This window comes from Lynx canadensis, chromosome D1 (genome assembly GCF_007474595.2).
Source record: "Lynx canadensis isolate LIC74 chromosome D1, mLynCan4.pri.v2, whole genome shotgun sequence".
NCBI lineage: Eukaryota > Metazoa > Chordata > Mammalia > Carnivora > Felidae > Lynx > Lynx canadensis.
The window spans coordinates 97764239-97786823 of record NC_044312.2 but is presented as its reverse complement, the minus strand read 5'-3'; the positions used below and the strand labels follow the sequence as shown (position 1 = coordinate 97786823).

The 22585-nt window shown below is 54.8% G+C and overlaps 1 protein-coding gene across 3 annotated transcripts in view; it reads right to left on the bottom strand.

Moving 5' to 3' along the window:
• PRDM11 (PR/SET domain 11) overlaps window positions 1-22585 on the bottom strand; it is a 48209-nt gene that overhangs the window by 11220 nt on the left and 14404 nt on the right. For 2 of the 3 annotated variants that reach the window (XM_030331664.1, XM_030331667.1), the window contains exon 5: window positions 12073-12140. In XM_030331664.1, coding sequence (XP_030187524.1) covers window positions 12073-12140 — 68 coding nt within the window. Of the gene's footprint in view, window positions 1-2277; window positions 4757-7755; window positions 8178-12072; window positions 12141-22585 lie in introns of those variants that run through there. The other variant, XM_036064302.1, reaches the window with a different exon arrangement.

Here is a 22585-nt window from a genome sequence, read left to right as displayed (position 1 = left end):
TCGGACATGAGCATCGGTCTCCCTGAGCCATGAAGACAGTACCGTGATATCCACGACGCCCAGGCGTGCCGCAAACCAAGAACTTGTGGGGGAGGGAGAAGAGGACCCCTGGCCCAGGGCGGTCTTTCCACACGGACCCTTCTGAGTTGCAGCTCTCCAGCTGCAGGGGTCTGCTCAATGTGCAAAATATTTTCCAGTCCCCAGTTTAGTGAGAGCCTGGGGTTCGACATCCAAAATTAATCAGGCTTGTGGCTAGCATCGGACAGAACTGGGGTAGACCCAAACTTTCCTACTCCTGGATTCAGAAGGCAAACTGCTCATTCGCCTGTCTCCTCACAAGAATCACCTGAATCACAGAGCACAAGGAAAGATACGCTCTTCTCTGGTTCGGCTGTGCAAACAATCATCAAGCTCTAAAAGCCAGAATTACTTTCTCTGGCATCAATCACAGTCTCCCAAAACAGATCAAAATTTGTTCAGCACCTGGCTGTATTTGGTCGTTTTGAGATATAATATCTATGGCACCTCTCAGCGAATGGTAACAACCCACTCCCCCGAGGTGTTCAACGGAGGCAGCTAAGCCTCAACACCAATTACCTGGAATTCGCTCTCCCTCTTTTAAGTACTTTGCAGTGACACCCAGGGGTTTAATCCACTCCCAGAATCCCGTTCCCGCACAACAATCCCTTCATGCAGAACCACGCCTGTCCCATCTCATGGCTGCAGACAAGCAAGAGCCCTCCCTGGAAGACAAAGCTTCTAGGGAGTGAAGGTCCCTGTATCTGTTGAGTCTCCAGGTCACTACCTCGTTGGAGAGAAGGCACAGAGTATGTCGGAAGGAGGGTGGAAAATGGCTAGCACAGGGCACTCTACGAACGCAAGAGCTCATCTGATGGCTTTTCAAATCAGACCCACAGAGGTGACAACCTTTGAAGCAATCGAGGGGATGGGTGGGAGCGGGAGCTGCTCTCTGGACTGAAGTTTTCATGATGATAATGGATTATTTTTATTCTGAGCTCCTTGCTGGCTTTGGGAATTGGATAGACAGGCACTAAGACACCCCTTCTTCGACCTCACCCACTGTGCCTTATCAAATGCACCAGATTTTCTAGCTGGGACAGGAAATGACTATGGGTTTCAACGGAAGAGAGAAAATAACCCACGGGGCATCCATTTTGTTGGAGTGGGGGCAGACAAAGGCCAGGCTCAGACACTCCTGCTCAGGGGGTAGGTCTCTGACGGAGAGGAAGATGTGCCACTCACGGAGGCAGGAATGGGAAAGACTGACCGAGAAGAGGCAGGGCTCTGTTTTCTCCCGTGCATTTAGGTCTCTGAGCTGGGCGGGTCTTTGGGTCATGCACCCACCCACCAGATGGTCACCCAAACGCTGACAGAACGTCACGCAGCCAGCCTTGAGTGCGGCTGGAGGCCTCGGATTCTTAGGCGGGACTTCCCCATCTCAAGCTGAAATTGGCTGCCCGTTGCCTTCCGTCCACTGGCCTCAGTTTCCCCTTCCTGTTTTGATGTGCTAGACCCACAGTCCCCCACTGAAGCCTAGAAAAAGACTCTAATGAAATTCCATCTGAAGTTCATAGGCTCTTCGTCTCTCTGTCCCCTTTGCTTCCAACTTGATCTCTTCCCTCCCCAGGACCAGAGGGAAAGGCCAGTCAGTACCTACGCCTTGCTGGAGAAGATCCTGGGCCTGGTTTCACAGGATCTTTGCCTCTTGTGGAAATCGAGTAATTTTGATTTCCATGGTCATCCTTTTCGGCCGAGAACAGAAGAGGAGGACCTGGATTCCAAGAGGTCAAAGGCAGGCTGGAACTTTCCAGAGAGGGGACAGATCCCTGGTCAGGACGTGGGGGTTTCCTGCTTGGGAGAAGCTCTCTGTGTGACTGGCAGTAAGCCAGGGCAACTCACAGGTTAGGAGGCCCTTGTCTTCTAAGGAGACTCCCAAAGGGACCCAGAGGAGCCACTCTGGTTACTTTGAAAGCCTCAGATCTCTGTGGGCAGGGTCTTGCCTGTGACAGACGGATACTAGGATCTGTGGGGAGGTGTCCAAGAAAAAGGTCACGCCTCAGAGTGTGGTCCCTGAAGTTCACTGGCGAATGGATAGCCCCTGACCATCTGGAGCCTCCTGCCGGAAATAGTGATTTTTTCCCCCCGCAGGACCCCTAACTTCTTCTAGGGAACAAAAGGTAAAAATTCACTTAGCAACATCTCACTCTCACTGTGCAAAGACTTTAAGAAAATACAGCTCAGTGGTCTCAGACGTGGCTGTTCATCTCGCTCAGCTCACGGGTTCCTTTCTTTTCCTTACAGGGCTAGCCTGGTGCCGAGTACGGGGCATCTGAGTGCTTCCGGAATCCCGGAAATGGCAGGGGCACTCGAGCCCCTGTGGCCAGCATGCTTTCCCTCCATCATCTAACCCCTGCTCTGGGGGCCTTGAGGTTTTCACAGGAAGCGAAGAAAGAGAATATACACCAAAGAAAGATCCTGGAGACTGGGTGTGTTCCAAGTGTGAGATCAATTTCTTTTTATTGCCGTCTTAACAAAAATACTTGGGAAGGCAATCTTTGATTCCAGCATTGGGAGGGCAGGGGAATGCCAGGCAATAATCAAGCCACTGGGCTGTCGGACTGGGGACTGTTCCGCTTGGGGTGGCAGGAACCCCCAGAGGACCACAGAGTGGGGCGATGGAGGCTGAGGACACGGGGACCTAGCGGTTTGCCCTCCGAGCTCTCTCCCTGGGACCAAGCTCGGTCTGGGTTCAGAAGCAGCACTCCAGGTACAGCCACAGCAGACACTGGGTACGGCAGTCCTCCCAGCCCCCACTCGGGCTCTAGGGGACAGGCGTGGGGGAGATAGATGGAGGGCCGGCCGGGGGAGGGGAGCTTCTGCTAGGGTCAGCCTCAGGCCAGGGAGCAAAGAGGACACAGAGCCGAGCTACAACCTGGGTCAGAGCTAAGCTTGTGACTGCCTCCCCCACTTCCCTCCGGGACTCGAGGAACCCGGCTCTCCCCCCACACACTCCGAAATGAAACGTGAAGCTAGAGATATGTGTAGCTAATGCATTTGCAGCCCAAGCAAGCGGAGGCGAGGCATGCTGGAACTTGGGTGGCACGGGAGCCTTGCTGGGTTCTTATAGACGCCAGAAGAGGAGTCACCTTGTGGGTGCTGAGGCTTGGGCCCTGCCTCTCCCCAGCCCGCCCCGGCCGTTAGCCTTAGTGCCAGAGCCGGGTGGGTGGATTCACCGCCCGGAGGCTGCCGTTGCCTCCCACCGGCACCCAGGAGAGCCGAGGCGTGGGCAGGCGAGGCGCGGTACCCCTCCCGACTCCCGATCTGGCCTCTGGCAGGGGAGCTGGACCAATCCGCAGACCTGGCTTCCAGTCCTGGCGCCCCCCCCCCCACCCCGCCCCGCCAACTAACTGTCGTGTCACTGATCATCTAGGAAATGCAGGTGATGGCAGTAATAACGGTGACAACGATACCCGGCTTGGCTGCCTCTCCGGCTGTCCTGAGAACCCACTGAGACCACACACCTGCAAATGCAGGGAAAGCATAAGGTGCTCTCTCTAAGAACTCCGGGGAGTCTTCTTCGCCTTCCTCCGACGCCATCCCCTTCCACAAAAGGCAAGCACAGCAGCTGAGCACACGCACCGCAAGGGCAAGCGGAAGGCCAAGGCAGGGGCACCACCCGCCGCACTCAGAGCCCTGGGGAAGGGGAGCACGCACCCCTCCCGGAAGGGCTGAGCTCCCCCTGCCCGTCCTCAAGCCTCGCCCCCTTCGGAAGCAGCGGAATCAGGGCGTGGGAGGCAGCCGTGGCAGCCCTGCGGTCGGCAAGCAGGAGTCCATTCAGGCGCTCCCCCCTCTTGCTCCCCTCTTCCCCGCAAGGCTCCCCGGCCGCCGTGGGTGCGGACCAAGAGGAGGCTGACGCCCCAGGGCAAGCAAGCATCGGGCAGGTCGCTTTCCCTGCATCTTCAGCATCTGCCGAAGACGAGGGAGCGGGGCTCAGTACACACTCTGTTGGAGCCCAGGGCAGCTGGCCTGCACTCGGGGAGGAGGTGGCCGCCTCCCCAGCATCCTACAAGGGTCATTGGTCCCGGACACGGGAGACTGGCTCCCGTCGCAAGGCCAGGCACCCGTCCCCCCACCCCCGTCTCTCTTCCTCCTACTGGAGACCGGCCGGGTCAGAAGTTGTGCTTTCTCTTCCGAGACCTGGTAGTCCGTGCGGGGGCTGGCGCCGGGGGAGCCTGCGGGGGCTCTGCCGGGGGGGCCTCGACCCGAGGGGTAGAGCCCGCGGGGGCTACCCCGTCTGGCCCCCGCTGAGATGCCTGGACCCCGTCTCGGATCTCCGTCAGCGTCTGGCACACCTGACCGACGCGGCCGGTCAGCTCCGCCACGGTCTGGCCGATGGAACGCATGCTGTTCGCCATGTCCCGGTGCACGGTCACCAGCTCCTGGCAGAACTGCTGGAGGACCTCGGTCTGCCGGACGTAGGCATGGAGGAGCTGCCAGTCAAGGCCCGTGCCGGGCGGGCTGGGGTGCGGCCGAGGGGTCCTGCAGGCGGCCTGGGCCTGCGGTGAGGGCCGGGATAGGGCCTCTGGCTTGGGGCCCACCATCTCGGACTGGTCTGAAGAGGACGATGAGCGGAGCAGGGTAGGCCTGGCCAGGTGGGCCTCTTCCTCTGGTGACCGCTGCCGGGGCACCCGCAGAGGCTGCCTCGAGGGCCCCGGGGCCTCCTCATCTTCATCATCTTGCGGGATAGAAACAAAGAAGGGCAAATGATTACAACAGAGAGAAAGGGGGCGGCTCTGGGCTTTGGCCCATCCCCCCCCCCCAAGTCGCCCTATAATCCCCCTGCCCGGCCACCCCCGAGCCTAATTCAGCACCTGCCTGCTCCCCTGAACCGACCCACAAACACCTGCTCCCCAAATCCCTGAAGGTGTGCGGGCCCGGCACCCCGGGGGACAAGGGTGAGCACTGCCCCGGCCCCCTTCCTTTCACGGGAACAGCAACACGCTTGCGGGAGGACCCAGGTCGGGGGACTTGGAGACACCAGTCCCAGTGACAGCAAGTCAACCCGCTCGCTCACTTCGTCCCTCTGTGACTCGGTTTCTGCAGAGCAAAGATCACAACCGCTCTGTCTTGATCTACCCAGCCGCTTGCCCGCCTAACAGGGTTGTCAAGAAAATTAAACAAGAGAACGGACACGAAGGAGCTTGGCAAAGCCGGAAGAGTGACACCCGCCAAAAGGCACTCGGAGTTCTGTCTGACTCGCTTGGGCCACCTCGTGGCCTTGCTAGAATCTGCAGTTTTAAGTCACGGGGAGGGGGACAGGCCCCGGGGCAGTCTGGAGTCGGGAGGCAAGGGACAGGAAAGGAGTGACGCGGCTGGAGGGCGCAGAGCAGGAGAGCCACCTCTGCAGCGGGTCCTGATGTCCCCCGAGACCCCCAAGGCGGGCCGCCCAGGGAAGAAGCAAGGCTCTCACCCGGGAGCGTCTGAAGGCTTGCAAGGCACCACCACACAGACGGCCAGTCACAGGGAGGGGCCGGGCCCCTGCAACACCCAGACCTTGGCTCTCTTGTGAGCAAGGTTATGAGCTGATTCCCACGGCAGGAATAAAAAGTATGCAGGTTCCCTGCCTGCACCAGAGGGGCTAAATTCAGAACCACCCCCCAGGGGAGGTGACCGAGAAGACTGACTCATCTCGTCCCCAGCCGCACACATGCATGCCTCCCCAGGGTCCCAGGGCCTCCCTTTGGGCTGGCACGAGAAGAGCCCAGTGATTCATAACCGCACTTGGTGGGATAGCTGCCAGCCCCCCGGGGATCCCAGGACACCCGTTCTGGCGTGGCAGGGCTGGAAGGAGTGAGCGGGGCCGAGGCGATGGTGCTTCCCCCCGACCCCCCTTCCAGGGCCTCCTTCCACAGAGCCCCTGGCCTCGTGCTGTAACAGCTGGTCGACCGGCCGGGAAAGGGGGGCCTGGCCAAGTCTGCGGTGGAGGGGTCCCGGGCCCCCTGCCCAGCCCAGGTCACATTTGGTAACCTCATTACCTTCTTGGGGAGATGGAAGAGAGAGCAGGGCAGGATTTAGGGAACGGACGGCCCCGGCTGCCAGGCCCCCGTCTTTTTCTCCTAAGTGGGTGGAATCACCCTGAATCTTAGCACAACGCCAATTCGTAGGGAGCTGGCCGACCTGGGCTCGAGTCCTCGTTCTGAATCTAGCTGGGGGGGGGGGGCACCTCTGTTTCTGGAACTTATCTGCCTCATCTACATAGCAAGGGAGTCAGAGTAGACGGCCTCCGTTCCTTTCCCAGTCCTGAAGAACGGACTCTGAGGGGCCACCTGTCAGGAGCCCCAGCCAAACAGGAAATTAGTGCGATCCCCATCCCAACAGCAGAGGGCCGCGGGAGGGAACACGGGGTCCTTGTGAACCACCTTCCCCGGGCTGGCCAGCCGCTGACTTGCGGTCCTCCTGCCTTGCTCCGTCTATTGTAGGCCAGACTCCCATTGGGACCGTGGGCCGAAGGTGGGGGGATGTGTGGGGAGAAGGGGGTGCAGTCCCACCACAGAAGGGTCTCGACCGCTCCCCATTTGGGGGAGTCCCAGATGGAACCACAGCCCCAGCTACAGCCTGCTGGGCCAGGAGATTCCACAGTCAGGCCCCTGCATCCAAGTCCATCCTGGGTCACGGGAAGCAGAGGTGAATAAAGCAGAAGAGGGGTGGAGAAGGGCACGGGGGCGGTAAGGACAGGGAGGGAACCTGGTGAGACGGAGAGATCTGAGAGAGAGCCTTAGAGGGGGGGGGAGAAAGAGGCAGAGGGCAGAGAGGAGTGGGCGCAGAAGCACAGAAAAGAACACAGAAATGAAGAGGTTAGGAAGAGAGAGAGCAGGAACTCATCTTCCCCCCCACCCCCTCCGTGGCCTGGGCCCTGAAGACTTGGCTGGCTTCCTCCCGCACCCCCTCCCCCACGCCTGCTACACTGGGCTTCCCTGGTTCCTCTCTGTCCTGGAACGTGCCAAGCGCCTTCCTGATGCGGGGGCCTCGTACATGCAGTTCTCAGCCTGGAGGCTCCCCGCTCCCCTCCCGGCGCCCCATGCCGAGGCCTGGTTAACTCTTACTCACCCTTGGCAAGTCAGTGCAACTGTCACTCCTGGGAGGCCCTCCCCGGCCCCCGAGGACAGCCAGCTCCCCGGCCCCCTTGCTCTCAGGCAGGGCTGCCACGTAACTGGCACGGCCAGATGCAACACTTGAATACAGGGCACCGTGTTCAAAACCCAGTGTGAATTTCAGGAGGCCAACAGCAGAGCATGAACCCCCCGCACGGTGCCCTTGCACGCGCAGGGCCCCAGGGACACCGCGCAGGTGGCCCGGGTCGTCAGCCCCGCTCTCAGGACTTCCGGCATTCGCCCTTCATCCCTTCATTACAACTGTCCTTGTACAATGACTTAAAGCTTGTTGATTCCCACGAGTCTAGGGACAACCCCAGAGCGGGGCCCGTGTAGGATTTATATACAACGCTGTCTTCCCAGCTCCTAGCACAGCTCCTGGCACAGAGTTCAGGAAATATTCTAGAATGAATGAACGGAAAGGGGTGGAGAAGACAGAGCGGGGGAAGGAGGGAAGGGTGCATGGGAAGACTGGACGAGACGGAGAGGGACAGAGACAGGAGAAGGCCAGGGAAGGGGGGGACGGCAGGGGAGGGGGAGGCTGGGCAGCGGGAGCCCGGGGAGGGAGGCAGGTGGTACTCACAGCTGGTCGAGGGGCTGTCGGTGCCGTCCAGTTCCGCCCTGGGGAAGCTGTGCCCAGAACGGGCCGTGAGCAGCGCTGACTCGATGGCCCTCTCGTGGGCAGTGAGCACGATGGCGGGGGCCCGGCCCCCGGCCCCAGGGCCCGACAGAGACTGCTGCATGAAGGCCAGCTTGTCCTTGGTCCTCCGTTTCATGTCATCCCATCTGTGCTTAATGTCCTTGACGGAGCGGGGCACCTGGCTGACGGAGGTGATTTTCCGAGCTATGCCTTCCCAAATCTTGTCCCTGTCGGCATGGGACAGCCGCATGGTCTCCCTCCCAAAGAGAACCGCTTCGTGGTGGGTCACCTCCGTGACCAGAATGTCCAGCTCCTCCTTGGAGAACTTGGGCTTCCTCTTGCGCTCAGTCAGGGGCGCCACATTCCTTGGGTTGAATATCCCACAAAGCACAATTGGGTAAATGACCGTCAGCGCGGGCGGTCCTCCTCCTTCCTAACTGCCGGCCCCCAGCTGGGGAGCCAGGAGGCACCCGGGCACCCTGGCCTGCTCACCACCACCACACCCTCCTCCTAGCGAGAGGCCCCTTCCACTACTCCTCAGAGGGCAGGCGGGCAGCAGAGGTGCGGCGGAGTGGGTGGAAACGCGGCCCGCGCCGGACGGCCCGGTGTCGGGCCCTGCCGTGGCCCTGGGTGGCCCTGGCTGGCCCCGGCAGCCGGGGCGCTTGGCTCAGCCCCTCCCGGCCTGTCTCCCCAGCCGGGTCAGGAGGGACAACCACCCCACCTTCGGGGCTGTCACCAGACAGGGGAAAGCAGAGTGACGAAGAGCGTTAAGGCCCCGAAGAGGGAGAAAGGGTCCTTACTGGGGTTCGGACCGGGCCAAGGTCGCTACAGATGGCTCGCAGGAAGAGTACTGAAACAGGGGGATGTTTCAATCTCCTCGCCGGGCGATGCCAGCGATTAGGGTGTGGTCACAGAAAGCGTTTTCTGCCCTGCGGCTCTCTTTGTCTCCTTCCCCGGCCTCCAAGTCCTCCCCAGGCCCCGTCCCCGCCTTCCGCCGGATGTGGGTGTAGGCTCCCCTCCAGCTGGGGTCAGCTCGTTTCGGGGTGAGCTGCGGTGACCTTTGGGCAGCTCGTGGGTAGGACGCGAGCGGCCCGTGAGCAGCCACCGGGAGACAAGTTCCCCTTTGATGGAGACCAGGAGTGACCTTGGCTTCCACGTGCACAGAGGAGCCAGGGGCCGCTTGAGCAAGAGCAACCCAAGAGAGGAACCCGACACACGGAGGGGAACCTGGAGCCCCGTTCACTCCTCCAGCTGCCCCCAAAACCACAGCAGGAGGCTAGGGGCACAGAGATCCTTCAGCCTTTACCTCTCCGCGTCACCTACCCAGAACGCCACAGCTCAGGCGAAAGGAAGGTCGGGGCTTTGTTACCCGGCCAAGACAGGGACCGTGGTCCGGGCCTTGCACTCAGACAGACCTGGAACTAGGGGCTGAGCCTCTGGTGCCCACCCCCTTCCCCGTCTAGACAATGAGGCTCGTGATTCTAGCGCCACCTCCCAGGGCAGCCAGGAGGAAGTCATGGGGGTTTTTCAGTCTCACCACTATTGGCAGTTGGGGCTAGAAAATTCTTTGTGGGTGGGTGGGACGGACATCCTGGCTAATTAGGATGTTTATCAGCCTCCCTGGCTTGATGTGACAACCCCAAAGTGCCCCCAAGCAAAACAGCCCCCGGTTCCAGACCACCGATGACACGGATGTAGAGCACCTGGCGTAGGGAGGCCACCAAGTCAACCCTCATTACGTTGACGCCCGTTCTCTTCCCGGCCCACCACTTAAGTGTTTCAAAACACTAACCAACTCCATTCAATCATCCACGAGCCCCTAGCTTGTAACAGTACAAGTGAAAGCGTCTGCAAAGCGGAATGAGCTATACAGCGGAAGGAAGCTATACCCTAAGGGGGAAGGCAGGTTCCCGGGATGAACCGGCTTTCCCCTCCAACCACCACCAGAGGGACATCTCCACGGCAACAAACCACGTACCCAACCTCAACCTACACCTGGAGTCTTAGATGAGATGGGCGGGGGCACCACCTGTGGCTACCCTGGCACCATCGTGCATTGCAACAGGGCCGGCAGCTGGGACAGAATGGGAATCGGACAGACCCCATGCCGGCAAGAGAGCAGTAGCTGAACCCACCCCACACGGAGTCCAGGAGGCCATGCTTTGGCTGGGCCCCGTGCGCGAGCAGAAAGAACACCGGCCCAGAAGTCCAGGGGCGGATTCAAGTCCTGGTTCTGCCAGCGTCCTCGTGATCTTGAGTAAGATCTCCCCCTGCCCCGGGCCTCAGTTTACCACTGTAGCATGAAGATCAGTACAGGGTAGTGGTTCTCCACCCTAGCGGCACATCAGAATCCCCATGGAGAGCTTTAAAAAAGACCGATAACTGTGGGCTCCTCCCCAGCCCAATTAAGTCAGAATCTCAGGGGCATCAGATGATCGCTCAGTTAGTTCAGATGGTGTCTTTCTTTGGGGCTTGTGGGAAAGCCTTGCCCCCAGGCTGAAAGATCAGGGCGGGGGGGGGGGGGGGCGGGGAACAGAACCAGCCCGTCGGCAAAGCTTCTAGAGTCTCGAAAGCAGCGGTGCAGAAAGGCCTGACACTAGACTGCGCCCAGACACCCTCTCCTTTGCTTGTCTAGAGCCAGACGCAGCAATAGGGAATAGGAGCCCAGGCCAGGGGTCTGGTCCCCACTTCCGTGTCTCTGGTCACAGTGCCCTCAAATGAAAACGTGGCCCCTCTGAAGGCCCATCTCCAAGGCCCCCTCCTCTTTGATCTGGGCCCTCGCACCATATTGTCTGTGCCTTCTTCATTCAACAACTTTATTAGGTAAAAACCAATCTCCACGGTGGAAGGTGTGAGTCCTGGGAGGACTGGGAGGGCAAATCCATCGAGGGCGCCCAGTTACGGGGTCTCCTATGCAAGTGCCGAGCTGACCGGTGCCCAGTGGTCGGGGAGAAGGAGTTAGGAGGGTGTCCAGGGCCTTCTTGGAGCACTTTCAGGGCAGTGGCTGACCCGATTACATGAAAGGGGGCTGGAGGGAGGGAGCGTGCATCCCTATACTGTGACACAGGGGTCACCTGTCCCCGGGGCACCTCTGCTTCTGCACCTGTTAAGTGGCAATGAGAATAGCTCCTCCGACAATAAGAGAACAAATCCTACTGTGCTCCAAAGAGGGTAAACCGCAGCCCCTCTCGCCATCCTCCCTGCATCTGCCATCGATGGCTCCCGGGTAGGGAGCACAGGTGGGCGGGGCGGTAAGGCTCCAGGGAAGGGGACAGCAGACCTCATCATAGACTCCCCAGAGCAAACCACCTTCTCTCCCTGTTTGCTTCGAAGGTGTCAGAGTTTAAATATGGCAAACTCCCTCTCAGGAGGTCTCTGACTGCCCTCCCTCCAAACACAACCTCTCTTGCACCCCCCAGCCGCCACGGGTCACACAACTGCGCAAACGCCGACAGAGGCCCGATCCACTGTGTCCCCACGTGTGGCCATCCGAGACCTCCCTTCCCTCCCAACCCAGATCCTGTCACCATTTCTGGTCAAGGCACCAACACCAGTCTGACCCCTCACATGGCCCGCAGACCCCTCTGGGCCGGGCCCCGGCACACCGCACAGGCCAACGGCACGGAACCAAAAGGAGAGCCGTGAGCTGGGTCCTCGGTTCCAGAGGCTTGGTGCAGCCGCCCCTGGGTGACCCTGGGCCAGTCTCCTGCTCTCTCTGGCCATTAAGGATCCTTCTGGCACAAACTTCTGTCCCCAACACCAGACCGCTGTAAAACCACTCTTGAAAGTACTCACGCCTGGGCAGCAAGGGCCATCCAAAACTGAGCTGAGACTGTGCTGGGAGCCTCCTTTCCCACGGAGGCCATTTAAACAACTGTTGGCAGCTGTAGTGGGATGAGCCCTGCACCCCTATGTCAGGAGTCTGCCCTCTGAGAGGGATCCTGGGTGGAGGGGGGCCCCTCCTTGGTGGGAATGCTGCCCGGAGCTGGGGGCCCTGGGTACTCCAGACACAGGGACAAATGTGAAGCCTCTAGGGGTCCTTGTAACCCACCGGCCTCTTCCAGAGCCCCCCGATGGAAGGCCGGGGAAGCAAGAGGGTCCCTCAGAACTAGACACATCCCAAACCCTGCAAACGGCAGTCCCAGGGCCTTCAGGGGCCTCCACCGCTGGGGACCGCAGAGGCCCAGCACACTCCTTTGGCTTCCTCTCCAGAGTTTGGGCAAGGCTCCCGGGAAATCAGCAGCAGAGAGCAGCACTCACCTCATCCAGTTGGCTTTAGTCTCGTCTGACCCATCTATGGACTTGTAGCGGTTATTCTTGTCCACAATCTGGAAGACAGAGAGAGAGTCTAGAAGGGGCCACCCTGCAGAGGCTCTCGTGTCCCTGGGCTCCTCCCCACGCCAGGGTCAGGGGCCTGGCCCATCTGCTACCTCCCCTCCCCTCCTCTTGCCCTCCTGCTACAATGCCCCCACTGCTGTAGGATGAAACCCTAGCTAGGGCCAGGAATCCCATCTTCCTCTCCTGTGCTGATAACAGACCCAGCAACAGGGCCAACGAGCAGCATTTCCAGTAGCCACGCACGGCCACCATGAAAGTTGGATCCAGCCCCCCTTCTCTCTTCTAGCTTCTGTGAGGCACAGAGGCCAGCACCGGATGACTGAGCACCTGTGATGTGAGAGGGCTCCTCCTCTTGCCAGCCTCTAAATCCTCAACAGACTCAGGGTTGGGCCGGGCTCTTTTCTCCTGGAAAATGTCCTATTTCCTCATCGCGTTTGAATCAGAGTTCAGCTGGGTATGGAATTCTAAGCAGGTTGTTTTATTTTCTTTCGGCACCTGGAAGATCGCCCAAAAGGCTGCCCCTAGGCTGTTCAGCAACGTATTGTTGTTCCTTTGTGGATCGGCCATCTATGGTAAAATGTGAGACTTGCCCTTCATTTTTGATTTTCTGCAGTCTCCCTCTGTGGTTTTGAAGTGGAGATTTATTTTCTTAGAATTCTCATTACTTGAGGAGCTAATTACTTGATGAAAACCTACTTCTTCAATTCTCGAAAATTTTGAAAAACTCTTACGTTCACGAATACAGCTTCTGAGTCACTGTCTCCAGTTTCTTCGGGTAGGATTTCTAGGAAACATATTTAGGAGTATTCCTCATGTCTTTTAACTACCTTTCTCTGTTTCTCTCTCTCTCTCTTTTTGGCAGTGCTCTGGGACTATTCCTTAGAACTCTCTTCCAATTCACTAATTCTCTCTTTGACTGTGTCTAGTTGAGAATTTATCCACATATGAAGCTTCTTCCTTTCTTTTTTGTCTTCCTTTCTAAATGAGAACTTTTAATGCCATGAGTACTTTTCATTCCCAGCATCTTCGTAGCCACCTTTTGGTCATTCCACCTCTGTTTCATAATGTCACATTCCTTTTCTCCTTTCCTAACAGTTTTATTGAAGTATAATGGACATATAATGTACCCATTTGATACATTTTGACAAATGTATACACCCACTGCCACAATCAAGAAAACAAACATATCCATCACCCCTAAGTGTCTCTGTGCTCCAGAACCTCCCCTCCTGCCCCCTTCCATACCTCCCATCCCCAGTCCACAGGCAACCAGCAAGCTCCTTCTTGTCGCTAAAAATTACTCTGTGTTCTCTAGGATTTTACACAAATGAAGTCAAATAGCAGCCATGTCTAGCTTCTTTCGCTCAGCACAATTCTGAGATTTGTCCATATTGATGGGCGCATCCGAGTTCACGCCTTTGTACTGGTAAGTCGTATTTCATTGTTTGGATGTGCCACAATTTGCCTTTGTATCTACTTACTGATGGACATTTGGGTTGTGTCTAGTTTTCAGCTATTACAAATAAATCTGCTATGAGAATCCAGTTACAAATCTCTCTGTAGACACGCACATTTCTTGTGGGCAGATACCTAGCAGTGGAATGGCTGGGTCACGTGGAAAGTATACGTTTAACTTTTAAGAAATTGCTGACCTGTTTTCCAAAGTGGCTGCAACATTTTATATTTCCATACACCAGCCTATGGACCCACCAGCTGGCCCAATGCTTGCCAATACTTGGCATGAACAGTCTTTTTTATTTCAGCCATTCTAACAGGTATGAAGCAGTATCTCCTTGTGGTTTTAATTTTATTTCTCTGATGACTAATGATGTTGAACATCTTTTTGTGCACTTACTTGTCAGCTGCATATCTTCTCCGGTGAAGGGTCTATTTGAATCTTTGCCCATTTTTGAAATTGGTTGTTTTTTCCTTATTATTGAGTTTTGAGGGTTTTTTGAAAATATACTTTGGATCAAGTCCACCATCAGACATACGACCTACAAATGTTTTCTCCTAATCGAAGGCTTGTTTATTCATCCTCTTAATGATATCTTTCGAAGAGCAGAGGTTTGAAATTCAAACACACAAACAAAAATCCACTGTTTTGTTCTTTTTAGTGGGTGTTATCCTTCATTTCCTCAGGGATCCGAAGGCTGAGACTGCTTGTTATCCCTCATTATCTGTTGCCTCCTTCGTCCGCAGTAACAGAACCCCTGGATTCTAACTGGGCACTTGGCTACGTGTAATAACAGAATACGTTTCTTGGCTTCTCCATTAATTAAGTTCTGGCCAATAGGATGTAGTTGGAAGTGTCATGTGTCAGCTTCTTGAAAACTTCAAAAAACAGCTGATACGTGCCTTTCCACCATCCTACTGCCTGGAATGCAGACGTAATGGCTGGAGTTCTAGCCACCAACTCACCAGACTATGAGGATAATCCAAACACTGAGATAGTGATGAGCTGGGATCAAGCTTGGTTCCCTGGGGACTTACTGAGGCAGAGCCACCGCATCGGCCCTAAAATGTATTCAATGTATTCATAGTAGAAAAATGTAACTCCTATTTTGCTTGAGCTGCTGTTATTTTGAATCTCAGTTACTCAGAGTCAAGCCTATTCCTGATACAAATCCTAAATGGTTATTTTATTCTTTCTTTTTTAATCTTTTTTAATGTTTACTTATTTTTGAGAGATTGAGAGAGAGAGAGTGTGAGTGGGAGAGGGGCAGAGAGCGAGGGAGACACAGAATCTGACGCTGGATCCGGGCTCTGAGCTGTCAGTACAGAGCCCGATGTGGGGTTCACACTCACGAACCGTGAGATCATGACCTGAGCTGAAGTTGGACGCTCCACCGACTGAGCCACCCAGGCGTCCCTAAACGGTTATTTTAAATTCATTTCCAGAATACTCTATAATTTTTATTTTGGTGTGAAGTCATTTGTTATTCAGAGGCTGTCTTTTTAACATTGCTTCATTCGTTTTGGAGCTTTAGTCTTGGGGAGGGGTTCATCTTTGTTTGTTTTTCTTAGACTCTCATTGTAGTGTTTGGGGAAAAAAGGGTCAGGCTGGTCAAAGTGTGAATTCTCAGTGCATCTGACTAGAAGTCCCCCGGCCCCTTCCGCACACACCTTGTTCACCTACACTCTCACTCTGGACTCACATCTATCTCTAGACTCTCATTTGTTCACTACACACAATTTTTATCTCAAGACCCAGGTGTGAATACCTGACTTCCCATGTGACTTCCCTTCCTTGGATATCTCCTATCTCCTAGGCACCTCAAATTTACCTCCCCCAAGGTACCCTCCCCCCAGGCCCCACCCCCAAACCCGTTCCTCCCCTATTTTCGTCATCACAGCAACTAAATCTTGGTTCGCAAGCATAATTCGTTCCAGAAACACGCTCGTAAGCCAAAGCACTCGTACATCAAAGCGAAATTTCAGGAACACTGGCTCAGTTGTGATCAGGGGACGTTCCGTGTCACATATGACTTGTATCGCCAGACATCATCTGTTTATCAAGTTAAAACGAATTAGGAACATTTGCCGATCTTGAGGAATACTCGCAGAACAAGTTACTTGCCATCCGAGGTTTTGCTGTGTTTGAAACCACCATCCACGCGGGTTTCAAAAAGAAAGCGATACCCACCAAAAAGCAGTGAATGGTACACTGTCTGGTGTGTGAATTAGACCTTGAAAAGGGTGTTTAAAAAAAAAAAAAGGACAAAGAAAGTCACCTTTCACCTCTTGCTCTCTCAATGCCCCCCCATCCAATCCCTCAGCAAATCCTGGCAGCAGATGTCAAGACCGCCCCTCTGACTCCATGGCGTCCCATGGCCATGCTGGTGGGAGACGTGAGCTCTCTTCCAGACAGCTACAGGAGATCCTAACTAACCTCCCTGATGCCGTCCTTGACTCGACTCTCCACTACTTCTCCTCAGAGCAGCCACTGCAATCTTTGTGGATGTAAATCCCATCACGTCACTCAGCGGGTATCACACATTAACACTTACATTAAGATTTGCACTCGAGGCCACGGTCTTCGAGACCCGTATAACCTGGTCCCCGCCTACCTCCCCAGCATGGACCTCCCTCTTCCCTTCACGAGCTACAGCCACAGTGAGCCTTGACACTGGTAGGGTTCACCGCCTACTCTTAAAAAATTAATACTCATGAAATTTTTCAAGCATTCGGAAATTATAAGGAGGAACACAGCTGAAAACCGCGTGCCCGTCGGCTGGAGACAACATAAGTGACCGCCAGCCGCATCTGTCCCCACTTGGTTCACTTCGAGAAAACACCTGATGTAGCTGAAGACTGTCTCTGCCTCCAACTCATTCACCCTCCAAGGTTAACCGCCGTCCCGAAGTGCGTAGGGAGCCTTGCCATTTTCACTACACAAGGAGTTTTCTAGAAACAACGCACAGAGCCGTTTTGCATGTTTGTGAAGTTTACAGATATGGCACCCAAGGAACATACTCTTTCGTACCTTTTTCCCACTGATTTTTGCACGACTGGCCCCTTCTTATCCTTTGGGTCTCAGTTTCTGTCACCTCCTCAGAAGAAGCTTTTCCTGACCTGAACCTAAAGTAGGTTCTCCCCTGCCACTTCCTGACCTCCACAGGCCTGTCCCTCACAGCACTAATTCTATGACCTCACCTGTCACTTCCTTTTAAAGACCTGATTGCAGGGTGAGGTTTTGTTATCGACGGCGTTTATTTGTCAGCATGGCTATGAACTCTGTCCCTCGCTAGACCACAAGCTAATGGAGACAAAGCCCGTGGCTATCTCGTTCCTAATGGTGGCCTGGCCCCACATGCTAACACCGCACATGGCACGTAGCAGAATATTCGTTGAATGAATGAATGATTGGATGAAGAGCCTTTAAAAAAAAAAAAATTTTTTTATGTTTATTTATTTTTGAGAGAGAGAGAGATAGAGCACGAGCAGGGGCTGGGGCAGAGAGAGAGGGAGACACAGAATCCGAAGCAGGGCCCAGGCTCCGAGCTGTCAGCACAGAGCCCGATGCGGGGCTCAAACTCACGAACCGTGAGATCATGACCTGGGCCAAAGTCGGACGCTCAACCGACTGAGCTACCCAGGCGCCCCTGGATGAAGGGCCTTTTAAGTAAAAAGTGAATTAAAGAAAAAAAAAGTATATAATGTCAGTATTTTAGTAAAAAGGAAATGAGTGCTGTGTCAGAGCTGGCTTGTACCGACTGACGAGAGCTGACAGTTACACTTTCCAGAATTTCACGAACCAGTCGTGAACCACAGCCATTATTAGAAATTAAGCGATAGAGGGGCGCCTGGGTGGCTCAGTCGGTTGAGCGTCCGACTTCAGCTCAGGTCACGATCTTGCGGTCCGTGAGTTCGAGCCCCGCGTCGGGCTCTGGGCTGATGGCTCAGAGCCTGGAGCCTGCTTCCGATTCTGTGTCTCCCTCTCTCTCTGCCCCTCCCCCGTTCATGCTCTGTCTCTCTCTGTCTCAAAAATAAATAAACGTTAAAAAAAAAAAATTAAGAAATTAAGCGATAGAAATGTACACTTCAATAAATATTATTTCAAAGGTAATAAATATTCAAGGCTTGCCACTTCCTAATCATTTTTATGTTTCACCATAACCTGGGTTCTTGAGGGAAACGGACATCTACTGCGTCTCTTTCCACCTCCTGGTTCAGCGACTTCATGTTGGTACCTCGAAAGCGGCCACGGTGGGAGCATTTGCACCACGGAGATCGGCACACGTCCCCCCTCCCCCCACCTGACCACAACTGCCCCCACGTTACCTAGCGCACACCACGCGCGTGTGTTTGCGTGTGCACGGAAAGTCTGGGAAATACATTTCAAGCTCTCAGCTCTGGTTACCTCTAGAGGAAACGAAAGAGGAAAGCAGGATGAGGCTTTTGCTTTATTTCTCTATGAGACTGGACTGTCTTTGTGGTTTCAAATCCTCAGATAGATGAAAAGAGAAAAGGCGCAGGTCAGGCTTCCCCCTCCCTGCCCCGCCCCCCAGAGTCTCCCCAGATGGTGCCCTGGTCCTCAGGGACCTCCCCCTGGAATTTCTTAGAACCCTGCCCGTGATCATAGTACTCATCCCCCTACGTTATCATTTTCTGACTCTCCTCTCCCTCCTGGGGGAAAAAGAAAAGCATCTCAAGGCCCTTGCAACCAGTAACGGGGGCACCAGTGGGCCGTGAGAGCCCTGGAGCCAGAGGGATCAGCTAGAATCTCAGCTTCATCATTTACAAGTGAGTGGTCTTGGGCAGGCAACTCTACTGGCTTTGCCTCAGTTTCCACATCTGTAAAATGGGGTACAACCCAACCCTGCAGCACTACTGTAATGACTGATGTGGGAGGTACTCAGTAAAGGGTCGCTATTAGCATTTTGGTCGTGACTGTCATCACAGTCTCCGGTCTCCGAATGAAGAGCCCAACTGTTAGTTACCATTACTTCTCGGCCGGCAGAGGTCTTTGGGTTAACGTGGAGTTGTTGTGATCTGCCTTCAATTGGGCAGAGAGGCCCCCGGAGGGAGCTATGAGGGATGAGGGGACTGCCGGAGGCCCCCTCAGGCTGGCTTCAGATCTGGAGGTTTGCTGAGGGATGTTTCCAGCATTCTCTCTGCCACCAGTCAGGGTTTTCTCCAACCAAGCATTCATTCATTCATTTAACAAATATCACTGAGTGAGTAGCTACAATGTCAGGCTCTGGGGGAGAAAACGGTGATCCCGGGAGACGATGTCCTTGCTCTCACAAAACTCACAGTCCAGGGAGATACAGAAAGGAGGCCACTGTGATACCCGGTGGTTGGCACTGTGGCGGGGAAATCTGTGGAAAGAGAACTCAGAGCTGGAGTCGGGATGTGGGAGTCAGTTGAGGCCCTTCTTGGGAAATGGCGAATCTAAGCTGAGGTCTTGGAGAAGAGGAAGGTAAGGGTGTCCTAGGTGGAAGGAGCAGGAGCGGGAAGGATCACACAGCATTTGTGGACCGTGTCACATGTCACTGAGCAGCCCAGGCCACCCTCAGGAGAGAGCAGGCCGACACTGAGATGGTCCAGGAATGGCCAGCCAGGGCCAGATGCTCAGGACCAACCCCCGAGGAGGCTGGTCCCCCAGTGTCCTCCCTCGCCTTATCCCACAAGGTCAACTCCTTGGCCCTTCTGAACCCAGCACTTCCTGGAACCACCCGGGCTCTGAACACTGTGATATGAGAAGGACCTTGGTAGCCTAGACCTGACCAGAGAAGGGTGACCCGCATGGTGAGAGGGTTCCTTAGCCTGGAAAAGAAGAAGCCAGAGAAAGAGAGATCATCAAACGTGGGAAAGACCACCACTTGGAGGGAGCAGGGCCAGGACAACTTAGAGGGGCACAAGTCTGAACGGGGCACAAGGAATATGCAGGCAGGACAGTCCTGCAACAGAACGAGCGCCCTCGTGAGGTGGTGAACCTCTTGTTACCAGAAGTATTTGAGAAGATGGATGACCCACCACTAGGAAGACTAAAGAAAGGATTTTCCCCAGAGTGGAAGTCTGGCCTAAACGGCTTCTAAAATTCTGCCTAGGGGCGTCTTGGTTAAGCGTCCAACTTCAGCTCAGGTCATGATCTCACGGTCCGTGAGTTCGAGCCCCGCGTCGGGCTCTGTGCTGACGGCTCAGAGCCTGGAGCCTGCTTCGGATTCTGTGTCTCCCTCTCTCTCTGCCCCTCCCCCGTTCACACTCTCTGTCTCTCTGTCTCTCTCTCTCTCTCTCAAAAATAAATAAAATAGGGGCGCCTGGGTGGCGCAGTCGGTTAAGCGTCCGACTTCAGCCAGGTCACGATCTCGCGGTCCGTGAGTTCGAGCCCCGCGTCGGGCTCTGGGCTGATGGCTCAGAGCCTGGAACCTGCTTCCGATTCTGTGTCTCCCTCTCTCTCTGCCCCTCCCCCGTTCATGCTCTGTCTTTCTCTGTCCCCAAAATAAATAAACGTTGAAAAAAAATTAAAAATAAATAAATAAATAAATAAAAAATAAATAAATAAAATAAATAGATAAATAAATAAAATTACGTCTAAAACTCAGCCTGTATGATTCTATGTGGACAGATCCTCAGAAAATAATACAAAACCAGAGTTTGGGCCCCCTGGGGCAAGCATGGTCGATATGGATCAGAGTGCGATTTCTGACTATGGTAACGATTAACAAAGACATCAGCAACGCAACGCCACGGGCTGTCATTCAGAAAGCAATTTCACTGTGCAAAGGACCCCTGCCCCACCTTTTCATGGGTTCTCACAACTCTGTGAAGTAGCTACTACGATCATCACCCCCATTTTGCAGACTGGGGAACCGAGGTTCCGTTTCACAGGCGATTTGCCTGTGGCCACAAAGGAAATGTGTGGGGAAGCCGGAGTTCGTTCAAACAAACAACAGCCCGCCTCTTACGCACCGAGATGGACCTCATGCCCTCTAATGACCTCATCAGAATCCGCCAGGAATGTCCTGGGGGCTCCCTCTGAATTTCCAGTGTTGCTGCTGGTTTGAGCAGATTTGCCCAGTGAAGATCTGCATTTTACTAGAGGGGAGCATTCTGCTTGGTGGCAGAAGGTCTGCCGAAGTCAAGGGTTCACTGCTGGGCTCCTCTGAGTGGTGTCATCACCGGCTGCTGCCCAGATTAGATTTTCAAAAACCTGATTTGCTTGCAACTTTCCAGGAACCCATGGAATCCATAAAACATTCTGATTTTCAGCCCCGCACCTCCTTAGAGCAAAGTGGTTACAAAAATGATTTATGAAGCTATTCACAGTTGACAAGGCACTCTGCCCATCTCAGATGCTCCTCCCCGAACCCCAGGAGGCAGACAGCGTCGGCTCTCTTCTCCAGCCACTTCCCAGTCTAGCAAACTGAAGTGGCAGAGCGAAAAAGAGGCCAGACTGAACCCGAACTTGACCTGAGTACTTCGGCTGCAAGGAGGCCTCTGAGATTATTCAGGCCCCGGCTTCCAAACCTGGTGCCTACGGATGGACTTTGGCAAGGGGAAGGGGAGATTCCTTAAAATGTGCACAGCATTCCGTGAATATTGGTATACATGAGTACAACTCCCTAAGTCAGGCTGGTCAAGAACCAGGATCTAACCTGCCCCCATCCCCTTTTAACTGATAGTAGCATTAGTGCTTCCGTTTCTTGTTCTAAAACTCTCTTTTATCAAATTTCAGAAAAGGCCCCGGAGATGTGGTAAATGGGGCATGTGTACATACAATCTCGAATTCCACATCCAGGTTTTACATACTATCGTTCCACTCACCGCCCCCACGAACCCCGAGGCGCTACTGGAGATAATAAAGAGAGCTGTGAACTGCTCTTTGCCTGCTGTGCACCTGCACGCAACGGGCATCAAGGCTCACAACGCAGAAGGTCATGTTCCGATAGACCGTGCATCCCCATTTTATGCATAAGAAAACCAGCGCTCGGAGACAACAAGCCAAGCTCCAGCCCAAAGATGCACGACCCTCAAGGAAAAATGTCTGAGTCCGGAGCCCCGTAACCAACCCAGAAAGCTCGTCCCCACCCAAGTCCTTCTGCTCGGCCTGTAAAAGTCCCCCCCGGCCCTGTTACCAGCCTCAGGACCAACTACCCCCTGAACACACTTGGCCTCACTCTTCTTGGTAATATCTGGCTATCGGCAAAACCAGTGGGTTGAGCCCTCGGGCAAGGACTGACAGCCTCGGGAGGCTGGCCTGAATCCTGTTAGTTATGCCTTAAGTTGAGGGGCTCTGGGGCAAGAGTGGGAGAGAGCCCCCCCTCCCCCCCCCCCAGAATCTGCTCAACCTGGAGGCAGCAAAAATGCACATTAGAATGGGTCTGAGCCGGAGAGATTCAATAGAAACAAACTTTAAATACACCACAGATGTGAAGGATCTTCCAGGTTAACGTGGCAGAGGGAAGCTGATGTGAAAAGCACCCACCGGGTCGTCCACAGCACAACCAGCACGGCCGTCGTGGGCGGCTCGCCCCCCAATAACCAGAGACATGAACGAGAGGTAGGAAGAAAAAAAGCAGAGAACAAACCAAAGCTCTGCCATGAGAGAGCATTTCACCCCCATGAGGATGGCTGGAGTCAAAAAGTCAGCTAACAGCAAGTGTGGGCAAGGATGTGGAGAAATCAGCCCTCGCACCCTGCCGGTGGGAATGTAAAATGGTCCCGCTGCTCCGGAAAGTGGTCCGGCAGATCCTCAAAGGATTAAACATAGGGTTACCGTGTGACCCAGCAGTCCCATTCCTACGTATTACCCAAGGGACACGAAAACGTAGGTCTACACAGAGACTTGTGCACCCATGTTTAGGGTAGCATCATTCATAATAGCCCAACGATGGAAACGACCCAACTGTCCATCGACAGGGCAGCGGATGAACAAAATGTGGCCTATCCGCGCAACGGGGGCGAAAAAGGCCAGTGAAAGGAAGGA